Source organism: Triturus cristatus, chromosome 9 (assembly GCF_964204655.1).
Source record: "Triturus cristatus chromosome 9, aTriCri1.1, whole genome shotgun sequence".
Taxonomy (NCBI): Eukaryota; Metazoa; Chordata; class Amphibia; order Caudata; family Salamandridae; genus Triturus; species Triturus cristatus.
The window spans coordinates 217,716,148-217,730,328 of record NC_140592.1 but is presented as its reverse complement, the minus strand read 5'-3'; the positions used below and the strand labels follow the sequence as shown (position 1 = coordinate 217,730,328).

Genomic DNA, 14,181 nt, shown 5'->3' with positions numbered 1-14,181 from the left:
TGGGTGGTGGGCAACTCCGTCGATTGGCTGGGAACTTATCTTCCAAACGCCGACTCTCACTTATTCCGAAAAGCAGACCTCCAGCGACTGTCTGTAAAAAATATATTTAAACCAATGAAAAGTGAGCGCGGAGCCGCCAGTCACAATTCATCTCTCAGCAGCCAATAGAGAGCCACTTGACATCGTCTATGTGATGGTAGAATCCTGGTTCGTGAGCCTGGCAGGACTCGTAGTAGGCTGTGGTGCGAAGCGAACCTTGTCTTGGGAAGGAAGAGGCTCGTGAGCCGGATTGACGGGAGGGGGCGAGGCTCGGGCTAACTCCTCGGGTGCAAGGCAGGCTCGTGCCAGGCCCCTGGAGTGCAGCAGAGGCTCGCGCCGGACACCTGGGAGAGGCTCGCGCGCCCTGTCGGCAATTGTCCCTGGAAGTGCTCATGGCAGGAGCCGAGAGGCAGCGGGAAACCGGCTGAAGCTACGGACCGTACAACAGGGGTGTGCTTGGACAGCGGCTAGACCTACTGCTCACCGGGAGCTGCCATGCAGCACGGCTGGCCATTAGCCCGTTGTCGGCTCTACCGAGAGCTGTGACAGACAGAGCGCTGCAGCCCTCATCACGCGTCTGCCGCTGGCAGGATCCGTGCCCCGGAGGTCTAAGATAGGGGCGCAGGCGTGGTCGCACCACGTTAGGCATTGCTACAGATCTGTGTACCCCCGATGCTCGCCGCTGTGCTGTGACCCCGCAGCGCGAGGCCTTTCGCCGGATCCTGCAGCCCTCGCCGCTCCAGGATGCTGCTCCCTCTGGTCCTCGTTCTGCTCGGACCGGCCCTCTCAGCGTCCTGTCCATCGAACTGCACCTGCTCCGGGGACCTGCTGGACTGTAGCCGCCTGGGTCTTACCGAACTGCCCACCCCGCTGCCCTCCTGGGCTGTTAGCATGTAAGTACCGAACAACCAACCTCCACAATAACTGCACATTACTCCTGCACACTGCCTCGCTGCATCCCCTGCCGTGCGGCCCGTAATCGTCACCTCCTGCCGTGCAGCACTCCAGGTATCCCGCAAACTCCCAGCACCCCGTGGCATACGAGACCCTGTGTACCCGACAGCCGTACAGCACGCCCTGAACTTCACAGTTCTAAACGATACTGGGCACTGCTCCACGCTGGTCCCCTGACTAGCTACACATGTGTATTCCATGCTGCATCTACTGCGACTGGCATGGTGTGCTCTATCCCTTGCTATGCTACCCATCGCAATACTACTCTCATGTTGCATCCCGACCTATCGGTCTGCTCCCCATGCCCACCTGTCGCGCTGCACCCTCTCCAGTACCATTCCATGCAGCGCTCTGTTCTAGCCACGCTGTGCCACTCGCATTGGTGCACGAATAGCTTTGTATTTGGAGAGATTTGGGAGCCCTGCTGCCTGAGTCTTAGAATTCACAGGGCATTGCAAGAAACGGGGCCTATTTTTTTGTCCTAAAACTCTCTACTCTTTAGAGCGGCAGCTGTAGTTGTGTCTAATTATTGGTAAATTCAGGTGCTTTTTAACTTCCACTATTACGTGTTCACTTTACAGACGCCTTTTCACGGGAAAGTCGAGCCTGACGTGTTAATTAATAAACGTAACTTTTTCCGATATATATATATCTCTCGCGCGTGCAATAAATGTAGTAACTTTTAAATGTAAGCAATATTTCTGTTGTTTTAGGGGGGCAAAGCCGGTGTTCACTGTAGTTCTGGAACAGGCCTATCGCGTTTCCATTAACACTCGCTGATTACTTTAAATAGTTTTGTTTACTATTAATAGTTTTTGTAGTGCTCATCACATTGTGCTTGTAGCAAATATTAGAAAATTACTAGTAATGAAACGGAGCAACAGAATCCTGAAGCAGTCGAATGCTTGGCCCGAGTAATAATTTCACATGGTTAAATAATATAAGGCAGCAGAATTACAATTTAGCAAAATACATCTTTACTTGTAAACGAGAAGCCTTTGTGATGTTGACTGAAATAATAGCCAGGCTCAATAGTACTGTTGTGTTGGTTTGTTTACACGTCTTCCCACTCCACCGAGATTCTTGCGTGTGTTTCTAAGTGCCTCGGAGCAGTTAGAGTGGTGTTGATGTTTGGAATTACTCTGCTCCAGTGGTTTACTTATTGTATTTTTAAATAAACGTGGTGTTTAGCTTTTTGTTTGGAATGGCAGACGTGCGGTTTTGTATTCGGTGTGAAGCTCTGCTCGCAGCTGGCAGTGTGTCGCTGCGTATTTGGTGGGAAGCACGAGCTCTCCTTGCAGTTGGCCGTGCCACAGTCAGTGTGTATTTGGTGTGAAGTAGCTCACCCCCTGCCCTCTTTTGCAGCTGGCAGTGCCACTGTGATTAAGTAATGTGACGCTTGGTACTCCTTGGAGGTGGCCGTTTCACTGTGAGTAGTTCGTCGACGCATGGCCCCTGGCCCAGCTGTTTGTTGGCAGTATTATGCTGTGTATTAGAGTAGGAGCCCGGCTCACCCACAGTCCTCTCACTGCGGCTGGCAGTGTCACGGTGTATTTTTTGGTGTGAAGCGCTGTACTCCCCCTGCAGTTGACAGTGTCGGTGTGTTTTTGATGTGAAGCACGGCGTTTCCCTGCAGCTGGCAGCGTCACGGCGTGGTTTTGCTGTGGAGCACGGCATTTCCCCTGCATCTAGCAATGTCTCAGTTTGTTTTTGCTCTGAAGCGCGGCCTCTCCCTGCAGCTGGCAGTGCCACTGTGTGTTTGGTGTGAAGCACAGCCTCTCCCTGCAGCTGGCAGGGCCACGGTGTGTGTTTGGTGTGAAGCACGGCCTCTCTCTGCGGATGGCAGTGTCACCGTGTGTGTTTGGTGTGAAGCACGGCCTCTCCCTGCGGCTGGCTGTGTCACGGTGTGTGTTTGGTGTGAAGCACAGCCTCTCCCTGCAGCTGGCAGTGCCACTGTGTGTTTGGTGTGAAGCACAGCCTCTCCCTGCAGCTGGCAGGGCCATGGTGTGTGTTTGGTGTGAAGCACGGCCTCTCCCTGCAGCTGGCAGTGCCATGGTGTGTTTTTGGTGTGAAGCACGGCGTCTCTCTGCGGCTGGCAGTGTCACCGTGTGTATTTGCTGTGAAGCACGACCTCTGCCTGCAGCTGGCAGTGCCGTGGTGTGTATTTGGTGTAAAGCACGGCCTCTCTCTGCGCTGGAAGCGTCAGTGTGTTTTTGGTGTGAAGCGCGGCCTCTCCCTTAGGCTGGCAGCATCACAGTGTGTTTTTGCTGTGAAGCACGGCCTCTCCCTGCAGCTGGCAGTGCCGTGGTGTGTATTTGGTGTGAAGCAAGGCCTCTCCCTGCAGCTGGTACTGCCCTGGTGTGTATTTGGTGTAAAGCACAGCCTCTCTCTGGGGCTGGAAGCGTCACAGTGTATTTTGGTGTGAAGCGGGGCCTCTCCCTTAGGCTGACAGCATCACAGTGTGTTTTTGGTGTGAAGCATGGCCTCTCCCTTAGGCTGGCAGTCACAGTGTGTATTTTATGTGAAGCACGGCCTCTCTCTACGGCTGGCAATGTCACAGTGGGGTTTTGGTGTGAAGCACGACCTCTCCCTGCGGCTGGCAGTATTACCGTGTGTATTTGGGGTGGAGCACGGCCTCTCACTGCAGCTGGCAGTGTTTTTTGCTGTGGAACACTGCACTCTCCATGGACTTGGCGGTAATCACAGTGAGTAGTCGCTCGAAGCATGGCCCGCGGCCCCGCCGTGGCAGTGTTGCGCTGGGTGTCCGTGTCGGATCCCGGCTCACCCTCAGCCCCCTCGCTGCAGTTGGCAGTGTCACTGTGTTGGAGTGAGGGCAGCAGCTGCACGGCCTGCTTTAGTGCTTGCGTGTGTCCTGGAACTTGGACAAAGATAACAGCTCGAGTGACCGCGTTCCTATCCCTCCAGTAAGTGGGTAAAGCCAAATCCAGGAAGTCGAACACCCCAAAGACCAGGCGTCGGTTTGTGCCGCCCTGCTCGTCTTAACAAATGGTGCCTTTATCTGTGGGTGACTCCTAACGACCCCACAGCGCATCCAAAGGCCCTCAGCAGACCGCTCATTGGATAAAACCCTCTTTATTTGAGTAACGAAGAGTGCGTCTTAAGATAGTAGAAAGAGCAGGGTAGACTCATTCCCAGAAAAAAGTGTAAAGCCATGACGCACATCCATGTAGGTTACAGACCGTGCGCTGTTGCTGTAGCTGAACTCACTGAGAGGAAGGCATAGATGAACGAGTGAGTGAATATGTGAATGCTTTCACCGTTCTCACTGGGGTGATATCCTGCGTCAGGGTTGTGTAAATCCTGCTGTCACTTGAACGTTAAGTATCTATGGGGTAACCCCAAATTCCTCAGAAACTGGGTGTCATATTTACGTAAACACAACGATTCTGTCGGATAGACTTAACACTTACGACTTAGTTTCTAACTCGGTGGTTACACAGTCACTTACATATCATGATTATTTGGGAAATCTGTCTATTATGCTCAAATCTGTAATCTCTCATTGGTGGCCTGAACCCATCTGTCCTTGGTTGCCCAATACAGCCTTAATATGAAACTGCCGACGTTTCAACCCTCATAGGAAGCACATGTTTGTATAGACACTTGTGTCTTGATGCACAGTTCAAACACGTTTTCACCTGTCACCTATGGAACACCTTAATGATGCATAGCTGGGAAGCCAGTAGGTACCGTTATAGGTGAGTTTGTGTACTATAGAGTCATATTTTGTTTCGTTGACGGTGGGGAACACGTTTCTCTTCTTCCAATGTTGCTAAGGCCACTTACTCTATGTGTAGTTTTTCTACAGACTTATGCCTGTCATCGTTGTCTCACAGCAGTAGAATTTGACATCTCAGGGCACCATGTGATGGTTTTTAGGCTGTTTTTTTTTTATTGCGAGGAAACCTGGTTGTCACTAGAAGTTAACATCTCAAAATGTCCCATGGCATTTCCCAAGGACAGTTTGTTTCCTTTCATTTCTCTCTAAACATATGAAAGCTTCAAGGAATGGAGGCCTTTGCGCTCTTCTAATCAGTTACCAAATGTCCATGCGCATGACATGTTTGCTCGCTTTTTGGCTTGTTTGAAGCTTGTGATCAATACTCAGTCGATAGTTTTCGTTTGGAGTTGTGCCCAGCTGTTGGGTTCAGTGTAATCTACTTGTTGTTTATTAACTGTAAAGATGACGGCGAGCTTCAAGCTTTCGAGCCACACTTGTTTAGGGCGCTCCTCGTAGTGTTCCTGCTCTGTAGTGTGCTACAGGTTGAGCCTGTAGGAGAAACCCTGTAGCACTCTTGGCTTCAGCCAAGCCTGAGAGAAGTCTGTCCCATCGCACTTGGAACCAGCTCACCGGCTGCACTGGTCTGAATGTGGCAGCCATGAGGTACTTGAAATGAGCGCCCACTGAGATTTTGATCAATGAGGAGTTCGAGAACATTGTAAAAAAAAAAATCAAAGAGGTAAGTAGCGATATTGCCGAATATTTGCTGCCTCCGCGCAGGCGAGGTAGCTACTGTTTGGAGTAGGGCACGTAGGAGGGTTGCTGTCTGTTAATGTTTACACAGCTCTTATCAGTTCCAGTCGATGGTACAGTGTGATGATGGCTCTTTTAGGATGTCAGAAGCACACTGCCGCGCCAGTGGCCCTTTTGGGATTTGTTTATGGAACTTATGCAGTTTTCTGTGAAGAACTCGTCAGGGGGTCAACAGGGTCCTGCGTTAGCTCAAGCAGTGTACATCTCTTTTTTTATCATCTGCACCTTGTGGCAAACTCCCATTGGTTTATCAGTGGATGAGTGATTAAGTGTTAGCCACTCTTAGCCTTTGTGTGTGTGTGTATCTTCATTACCAGAATTACACTTTAGCGACTCTGTGGGAGCAGGATTACATTTTAGCCGCTGTGTATTTGTATCTATGTAAGCAGAATAACATCTTGGCTGTTGTGTGTTTATATCTTTGTGAGCATAATTACATTTACCCGCTGTGTGTTTGCATCTGTGTGAGTAGAATTACACTTTAGCCACTCTATTGTTTGTATCTGTGTGAGCAGAGTTACACTTTAGCCACTCTGTTTGTAACTATGTGAGCAGACTTACATTTACCCGCTGTGTGTTTGTATCTGTGTGAGTACATCTTGGCCTTTGCGGGTTTGTTTCTGTGTGAGCAGGATTACATTTATGATGCTGCAAGGTGTTTTTTTGTTTGTAAACATACTTTTTTAATGTGGTCATAGAAGGGATTTCCGGGCTTGTGGGTTGTCTCTTGGTTTACTTAAGACATTTTCTGTGTGGAAGTTGTTACAACTGCTACATTGGCACATTTCTTTCTTGAGAATTTTAGATCGACAAAATTTCTTTTTTTTTTTTTTTAGTGCGTCCTGGAATTCATACCTTTTTTATATTTCAGCACAAAGGGCTAATTGAAATTCTCTCCTAGTTGCCTTTGCCGGACCTCTGAAGTGCTAAACCTATATTTTTAGCCCGAGTTAGAAGGAAAGGCGCAGCGTGCAGGGCTGTGTGGGAATAAATAGGCCATTCCTTTCCCCAGAAGCCCTTCGCTTTCACTGGAGTGGGAGCCGAACACAAAGGCGAACAGTTTTCCGGCATGCTTATCCCAGACCCACAGATCAAACACGGTGATTAGTTTTCTTTTACACAAAAAGAAACCAAGCTAAACAGACTTAACCTTTTACTGGAACACACGTTTTAAACCTGAGCTTAATACTGAAGTGCGTTTATTTGGAGTCAAAAATAGGACTTCTAGTTGAATATTTTGTGTATTTTTAGAAGTAAAAGCTAATTCGAATCACTTCTTTGTTCAAACGGATATTAAACCAAATAATTGTTGAGACCTACAGAAAAGTGAACACTAATTATTCCTTGAAAGGTTTTTAAATGTACTGATAAAAGGTTAACTTCAGATTTTAAGGCCTTTTCAGTTCTACGCTTTTGTTACCTTCCTTTGCCCTTATTTCGTTGCTGTCATTAGATTTTGGATCATTTGCCTACATTTTGCATGTTTGAATCTTACATTGCTGTTTATCAGAGGCCTCTGATAGTGGCCTGATTTTAGGGTACATGCGGATCTCTTCATTCCTGTAAACTTTTAGTATTGTTTTACAAAGGGAGGCCTTGCTTTGAAGTATGCACTGCAGAGGAAGAAACGCAGCAGTGGGAAAATAAACTCTTAAAGTTCATGAGTTGGAGGGATGGCATTTTTTTCTGCAGTATTTAAGTGTGGGCATTTTTAAGATTGAAAACCAGGTACACCGAGTGTTTGTGGGCAGTTAAACTTTATATATCTATGTTGTATCAAGTGTTCCTTCTGGGCCCCAAAGATGGGAATGTATGTGTTTCGCCTATCCAGACTCGAGCACTTGAAAAGAACACAGTTGTTGGCAAGGGCACAACGTGACACTAGCTGTTGCTCTGCCTAGTACTCCAGCCAAGCCCAAAAAACCGCGAGATAAGTTCACATATCACAAGTGAAACACGGAAGAAATACGCAGAGAGTTGTATGTTTTAAAACTCCGCTAAAAGGCAGCAGCCCAAGTATGTTGCATGTTGAGGATCATATAAAATATTAAACCTGTGCGAGTTAAAATTCTTCTGTTTTTCCATAAATGCAGTATTGCGTATATATTTTCAGTTACTGTTGCAGCTTTTGATGTTATGAAATATCCTAGTGTTCTAAAGCATGTATGTTCGGCAAACCCTTTTGTTACCCAACTGTGGTATCCCCTCTTGGGTGTCTTCAAGTCTCAAATTGAAAAAGTAAACCAAACCATAAGTTGGAGAGAAAGTCACCTTTAATTTGTATGGCACATGCAGAGCTCTGCTTCCCATTGAAGAGAATCCGCCTCTTCATAGTGTTTGCTTTAGATAATTGGTGTAGCTTTTCCCATTACTATCAGATGCATTATGGTTTGAGTGTAGCCATTTAATTGCAAAGCATTTATTATGTGTGTAGTCGAAAGATTGTTTTTAACGTGTTGAGTATTTTCGAGATGTGGTTGTCGAGCACTCATTATTTTAAAAGAGTAAGAAAATAAAAAGTAAGAAAACGAAATAATTTTGACAGTTAAGTTTAGTTTTGCTAGTTAATAATTTTCTTTCACTATTAAGGGCCCGAGTACGATCTCGTTAGGAAAGCCCTCCGAATGACTCTGTTCTGAAGAGCTTTCCAAGCGAATCGCGTTCCGGGAATCCGTGCGACCGATTCCGATGCATCGGTATAGTGACGGACTCGGTTTGCTCGGACTCCCATTGAACTCTATGGGAACCTGTGTACCGAACGTGCACACAGGCCCCCATTGCAAAAAGGGGTGGGTGAAAAAAAGTGTGCACCCTGCGGCGTACACTGTGCACCCTGCAGCGTACACTGTGCATACATGGAAACGGGGGACCCATGGGTACCCTCACAAGAATGATTCGGATGGCCCTGGGTGAAGGGGTGTCTGCTACAGCCCCCGAAGTCCGATTCCCACAGCCGTTTCATCTTGGCAGAACCGAGTCGATACGGCTGTCAGAATCGTGCATTGTACTCGCTTGCTCATTCGGAAGCCGGCTGCATTGCACAGCACGATTGGGCTGCAAATGACTCGGACTGCCAGGATCTGGTTCGGAAACGATTCGGTCGGCGCGGACGAGATCTTTGCATCATGCTTGGCCGTTCAGAACGGGGGACGATTCGGTCCGAAACATAGGCTCTGAATCGGATTTGCTTGTTCTGAACCTGTCTGGGGGGGGTCTTCCTAACGGGTTCAGAATCGGGCCCTAAGTTGTGTGCCCTCAGTTAATAAGTTGTAGCCTAGTAGGGAGGCACATAACTGGACAGAAATGTCACTGGCAAGAGGTTTCACTGGCCAGAGGCTGTGACCTAAAAGGGGGCATTGGAGAGGCAGATGAAATTTCATCCTTTTCATTCAAGTTGTGATGGGGATAGTTTATTGGTCCCAAAGCCTTTTTTAGGTCTCGCCTGACCCAGCGCATGTGCTGGTCTGGCGAGACTTATTGAGAGGGCTCCAAAAAGTGCTACCAGGCCAGCCTAGAGCTACAGTGCATGTGCGCGGGCGCGCGCTCCGCGCTTTACCGCGATTACTTAAACGGCCCCTTTGATGTTTGATCATAATCACTTTCGCGGCCGCACGGCCGCTTTGCATAGCCACTAGGTCTCGCTTTTGGGACCTTATAAGTATTTAGTTATGCAACTGTTGCATGGCTAAACACTTATAAGGTCCCAAAGGCGAGACCTATTGGCTATACCAATGCTTGTTTATATTTGCAAACTGTTTAAATTGCAAGGTTTCCTAGATAGATCGTGCAGTTTTTTTCGAGACAGGGTTCAATATCGCCAGTGAGGAAGACGTACCTCGAGTATCGCTGAGTAATGTTCTAGGCCAGTAAATTTGCAACTGCAGCACAAAATGCTTCAGATCTTGCTCTGGTGATGAACTTGGGATGTGAGTTCAAGTTGTTGATATGCACTTCATGAACTACAAGAGTACATTTACCACAGTGTCTGTATTTCTGTCTAGAGATTATTAATGTATGTCCTCTGATCAGTTTCCTAGATGATAGGCAATAGATTAAATTTGTCCGGCATAGACCTCTTTTTGAAATAGTGTGTTCATTTTTAGGTCAGTCACATGACCTTTTTATTTGACTTGCCAATGACTAGCATCAGTTTGTTTAACCAGCAGTAAGCAAGGGTTGTATCCAAGTATGTTTGTGTTGTACTTGCAGGCGCCTCTACCTCTAGGAGTATTGGTGTAAATGAGTTATCAACCAAGAGTTATTGAGGGGTTGTTTCGATTTGCGGCCAAATTTGGCCATAAGCCTGTTGCAGAGCTGATAACACTGTATAAATCAAAACGTTTGTCAGGAGCAACTTACGGTGCAGGAGTGTGGGGATATCAAAAGAGTACCCAGATTCAAATAATTGAGAACACATTTTTGAAGAGACTCTTATTTATCCCGTCTAGCTCCCCTACATCAGTTTGCCACTCGGAGGTGGGTATGAATTATATCACAGACAGAATTCACATGGCACCCCTGCTTTTATGGGGGGAAATTTGGTCCTCGGAGGAACTTAATTTCTCCCGACTTGTCTTAAAAGATTGCATGAATTTAGACAACGCAATATTTAGACAACGCAATGGCGGTCCCTTGGTTAAGTTATGTTAAACAAACCTTTTAAAGGATGGGATTTGAAGATTTTTAGGATAAGCCTGAGTGTATACCGCCAAACATGAAAATGTCCATAAAAGAAGCTTTTGGATCTGAGCTGAGTATATCATCTAGGCTTACAGATAGACCGAACCCCCCTCTCTTAAAACAGCAACAATTTAATTTGTCTTTTAGCTTGCAGGGCAATGCACTTTTTTTAATGACAAGATTTCGTTTAGGCACACTCCACTTTCTTGTGGCTTTTCCAAAACAGGTGGGGTGGTGTGAGAGGCTACCCCCTGTCCTTGTAATATTACAGCCCAACAAAATACTATGCACCTCATGCTATTTTGCACATTAAATAAAGACCCCAGGGCGCACTTTCTTAAACCAATTTTAAACGAAAACTGTTTTTGCTCCCATCAAGAGGGTTTTAATTATTTACATTCCTTAGCAAATGCCTCCTGTGCTTAGTTTTATAAAAATTGTTTTATAAGGAAACGATATGCAATGTAAAAGTATGTAATTAGGTGTTTAATTGCCTTCGAAGATATTTTTTATGCTCTTTTGTAAATATTGTCTTATTTTATGATTGTATGTTTTTCCTGTGAACTTTTATGATTCATCTTGAATCGGATAAAGGTTTCTGACTGAGTTCTCAATCCATGGGATGTTCGCTGAGGCTTTCCCAACTGTCTGTACACTGTGTGGTAGAAGGCATTTACAGACCAGTTGGAATTTGTACTACTAACAGGTTGAAAGTTTACATTTTGGAGACCAGTATATATCTATGCTTGCATTTTGAGCAGTCTTACATCTTCAGTGTAATCATTATTTTCTTGTCTAAGCCTCTGCCGTGGAGGTGAGGTTTCTTGGGTAGATATGTTCTTAGCCTAGCTGGATAATCCCCAAAGCAGTGGGGCTATGACAGGAAGCAGATTATTAGGGTGGTCCAGGAGGAGCTTTGTTTGCTCTCCACAAAGTAACTGAAAATGCAAACTGTTACACATGGGTACTTTTATGGAATTCCTGTGTGCCGCACAGGTTTCCTGTTTGAGGGAAGCTTTGGTTAAGTTGCAGAGACTAGCAAGAGTTTCCAGAGAGTTAGGAAACTATTCCCACCCCATGAGTGACAGTAATATTGTTCTATTTTATCTGTTTACATAAAGCACAATGCTTCTGGAAGCCCAACAGTCTAATTTGTGTTCATATTTAAAAATAGCAACAAAGATGTCAGCCAAAAAGATCAATTGGAGCATAAGCTGATTTAATGTATTCATATTTGGTTCTTTTTTCATACACTCCCACCCCCCCCCCCCCCCAATAAAAGTCTATGGGGTTTAATCACGTGGCAGAAACATGTTACTTTAGCTAAACTTATTTCCACTCGTTAAAATAATATTGAATAATTTGAATCAAGGTTACAATAATTTAAATTTCTATTTCTATGACTTCCTAGCAGTTGTATTAAAATGTATAAATACGTGTAATCTGGGCCCCTTGTCTTGTGATTAACCCCATTAATTTTGCAGGCGCTTTTAGGCTTAAAGCTATGTTAATTCTATGGAGTCATCCATATATTGGAATCCAAGAAGAACATTTGATAGTCTGAAAAGCAGGCCCTCTTGTAGACCTTTATCCAGGTCCTCTGCCTTCAGTGTAAAAACCTTCAATTAAAAATCAAGCTAGTGAGTGGTGGGGTCACTGCATTAGTTCATCTTCCACAGGGAAAAACGGTCTTCCAAGTTGATGGTGTGCCGGATAGTTTTCCAGATTGAACTAGAATGTGACCATGTTCTGAACAAGAACCTTAAATCATCTTGGCCATGGTGTTGATTTGTTGGTGTATGATTTTAAAGATCATCCTCTGACCAGCCACCAGTGCTACCTCCTCAGTTGATTCAAAGATCTCAGTTTTCTCAGTCTGTATGCCAGTCTGCTAATTCTTCTAGACAATCTGTGTTTTAGTTTAAACTACATCATGCTCGGCCATCCTAAAACTCATACTTCTCCAGAATCCATTGAATTCCTAAATTATCTGCGGGTAGGATAGATTCTATGGCAGTCTTTACCATGCCAGTTTATAGGGGTCTTTAACATGTTCTCCCAACCAAATCCAGTAAGTAGGGTGTGAGCGAGACTCAACTTGTTTGTATCAATTCCTACAACTAATGGTATTTTCAAAGGTACAAGTGGAAGTTGAGTAAGATGGTGCTAAACTGTTAAAACTGGTGCATTGGTTTTAATCCAAAAACGACTAACCTTGTCATCTGCATAAATGTTGGAACACATTTGAATTGCAATGCTATGAATTGACCTAAAGGTAGAGTGGGCGAGGCCATTTATAATCTGGGAAAGGACACAACATACTTTTGTCTCGAGTGGGTCCCATGCAATGTGAAGCAGTTTTGGGCATTTCAAAGTTCACGTTTGTGCAAGAACTTTCAACGTACAAGGTTTACATGCTGTCTTCTGTAGCATTTTGACCAGGTTGTTGATGTTCTCCAAAGGCATGTTTGGTCAGTTTTTTCCAATTAATGATTTGCTTTTTCGGGGCTTGCTTTGTGCGTTTAGTTGATTCAGCTTTAATTGTGCTGACTTCGTTTTTTTTTCTGTGAATCTTATTTGGGGTGGGAGGCAGTCTCCCACTGTAATGATGAAACTTATGCCATGATGTTAAAGGAAATTTAGTGGATGCATTTTGTGTTTAAAAAAAAAAAATCGTGATCGTATGCAGTTCGGTTTTTCCTCTGATTTATATGTACTTTCTTCCACTATCTGAAATAGGAAATCATAGCATTCCTAGGAGAAATCGGAGGAGATCTGAGAAAAGTAGAGTTTAATGTTTTTACCCTGTCCCAGTCCTTTAACAAAAAGGCAGACACATTTTGGCACCAGATGCTTATTTGGTAGTTTAAACGCTCCTAGTTGTAACTTAACAAACCAGTTTAACATTTTTGTGATAAATATCTTTGTCTAATAAAATTATGCAGTGACCTAACCATTACTTTTCGTGGCTGTCCTGTATTTGTCATGTCACTGAATCCATTATCCCTCCTCATGTATTCGTCATATTATGTAGCTGGCTCACAAACTGAGTTTTCTCGAAATTTTTTTAAAAGATGTTATTACTCCGATTACTGCTGAGATTCAAACCTGTGTTCTGCAAATCACATAAAGATTTCTGCAGCAGGCGCCTCACCCACCAGGCTACTTCGCCAGCTGCTCTTAAAGTGGAGTAGGATAACTGCTTACACCCAGGGGCCAATTAGATGAGTAAACCCAGACGTTAATTCATGGCTTGTTTGTAAAGAGATTGATTGGCCTTGTGTGTGAGGTGCGCGGAACAGTGGGCGGGACCAGATAGAATTCCCCAGCATTTTGCCGCCTCTTTATTCTCGCACCTGGTGCGTTCTCGCCTAGGTGGGTTGTCATGGTTCACGGTAATACTCTTCGCCTGGCTCATATCTGTGCATGTGGCATAAAGTATGACTGGGCAGGGTCATGTATGCAGTACTTTTACCTACGCCTAGCAAAATACATTGGCTAACCAAGAAATGCTCTGAGAACTTGGTGCATGCCTAGGCTTTTATTCAGTTAAATATTCCTTGCTTAGTTATACAAGATTATCCTATTAGTTTAGTGTCCGGTGGAGTCATTTCATTTTTTAAATAATTTTAGTCAAGCTGAAAGAGTAGACTTAAATCTGAGTTATTTAAGTGTACATTTTACTACACATTGTTGACAGAATTTTGTTTGTTTTTATCTAGTTACATTTAAGTAAAAAAAAGAGGATGCAGGGACCCTTTGATTATAATGAATGCTGAACATATACAGTAAGTAAATCCGCACAGACAACGCAGGCTGGCAAATTTGTCAGGGACCTGGAAGTTTGATGTTTAACAAAGCAGCAGTGACCTGTACAGAGGTATTTGCCGACACTGGAAACTCACCAGAGAAGTTGAGTCCTTGAGGCAAGGCCCTTTCCCGTAATGTAACTG

General features: G+C 45.0%; 1 protein-coding gene across 2 annotated transcripts in view; it reads left to right on the top strand.

The window, feature by feature from the left end:
* The first annotated feature begins 206 nt into the window (after positions 1-206).
* LRIG1 (leucine rich repeats and immunoglobulin like domains 1) overlaps positions 207-14,181 on the top strand; it is a 244,611-nt gene continuing 230,636 nt past the window's right edge. The window contains exon 1 of one of the 2 annotated variants that reach the window (XM_085624766.1): positions 207-932. In XM_085624766.1, coding sequence (XP_085480892.1) covers positions 784-932 — 149 coding nt within the window. In that variant the 5' untranslated portion in view covers positions 207-783. The remainder of the gene's footprint in view (positions 933-14,181) is intronic. The other variant, XM_085624767.1, reaches the window with a different exon arrangement.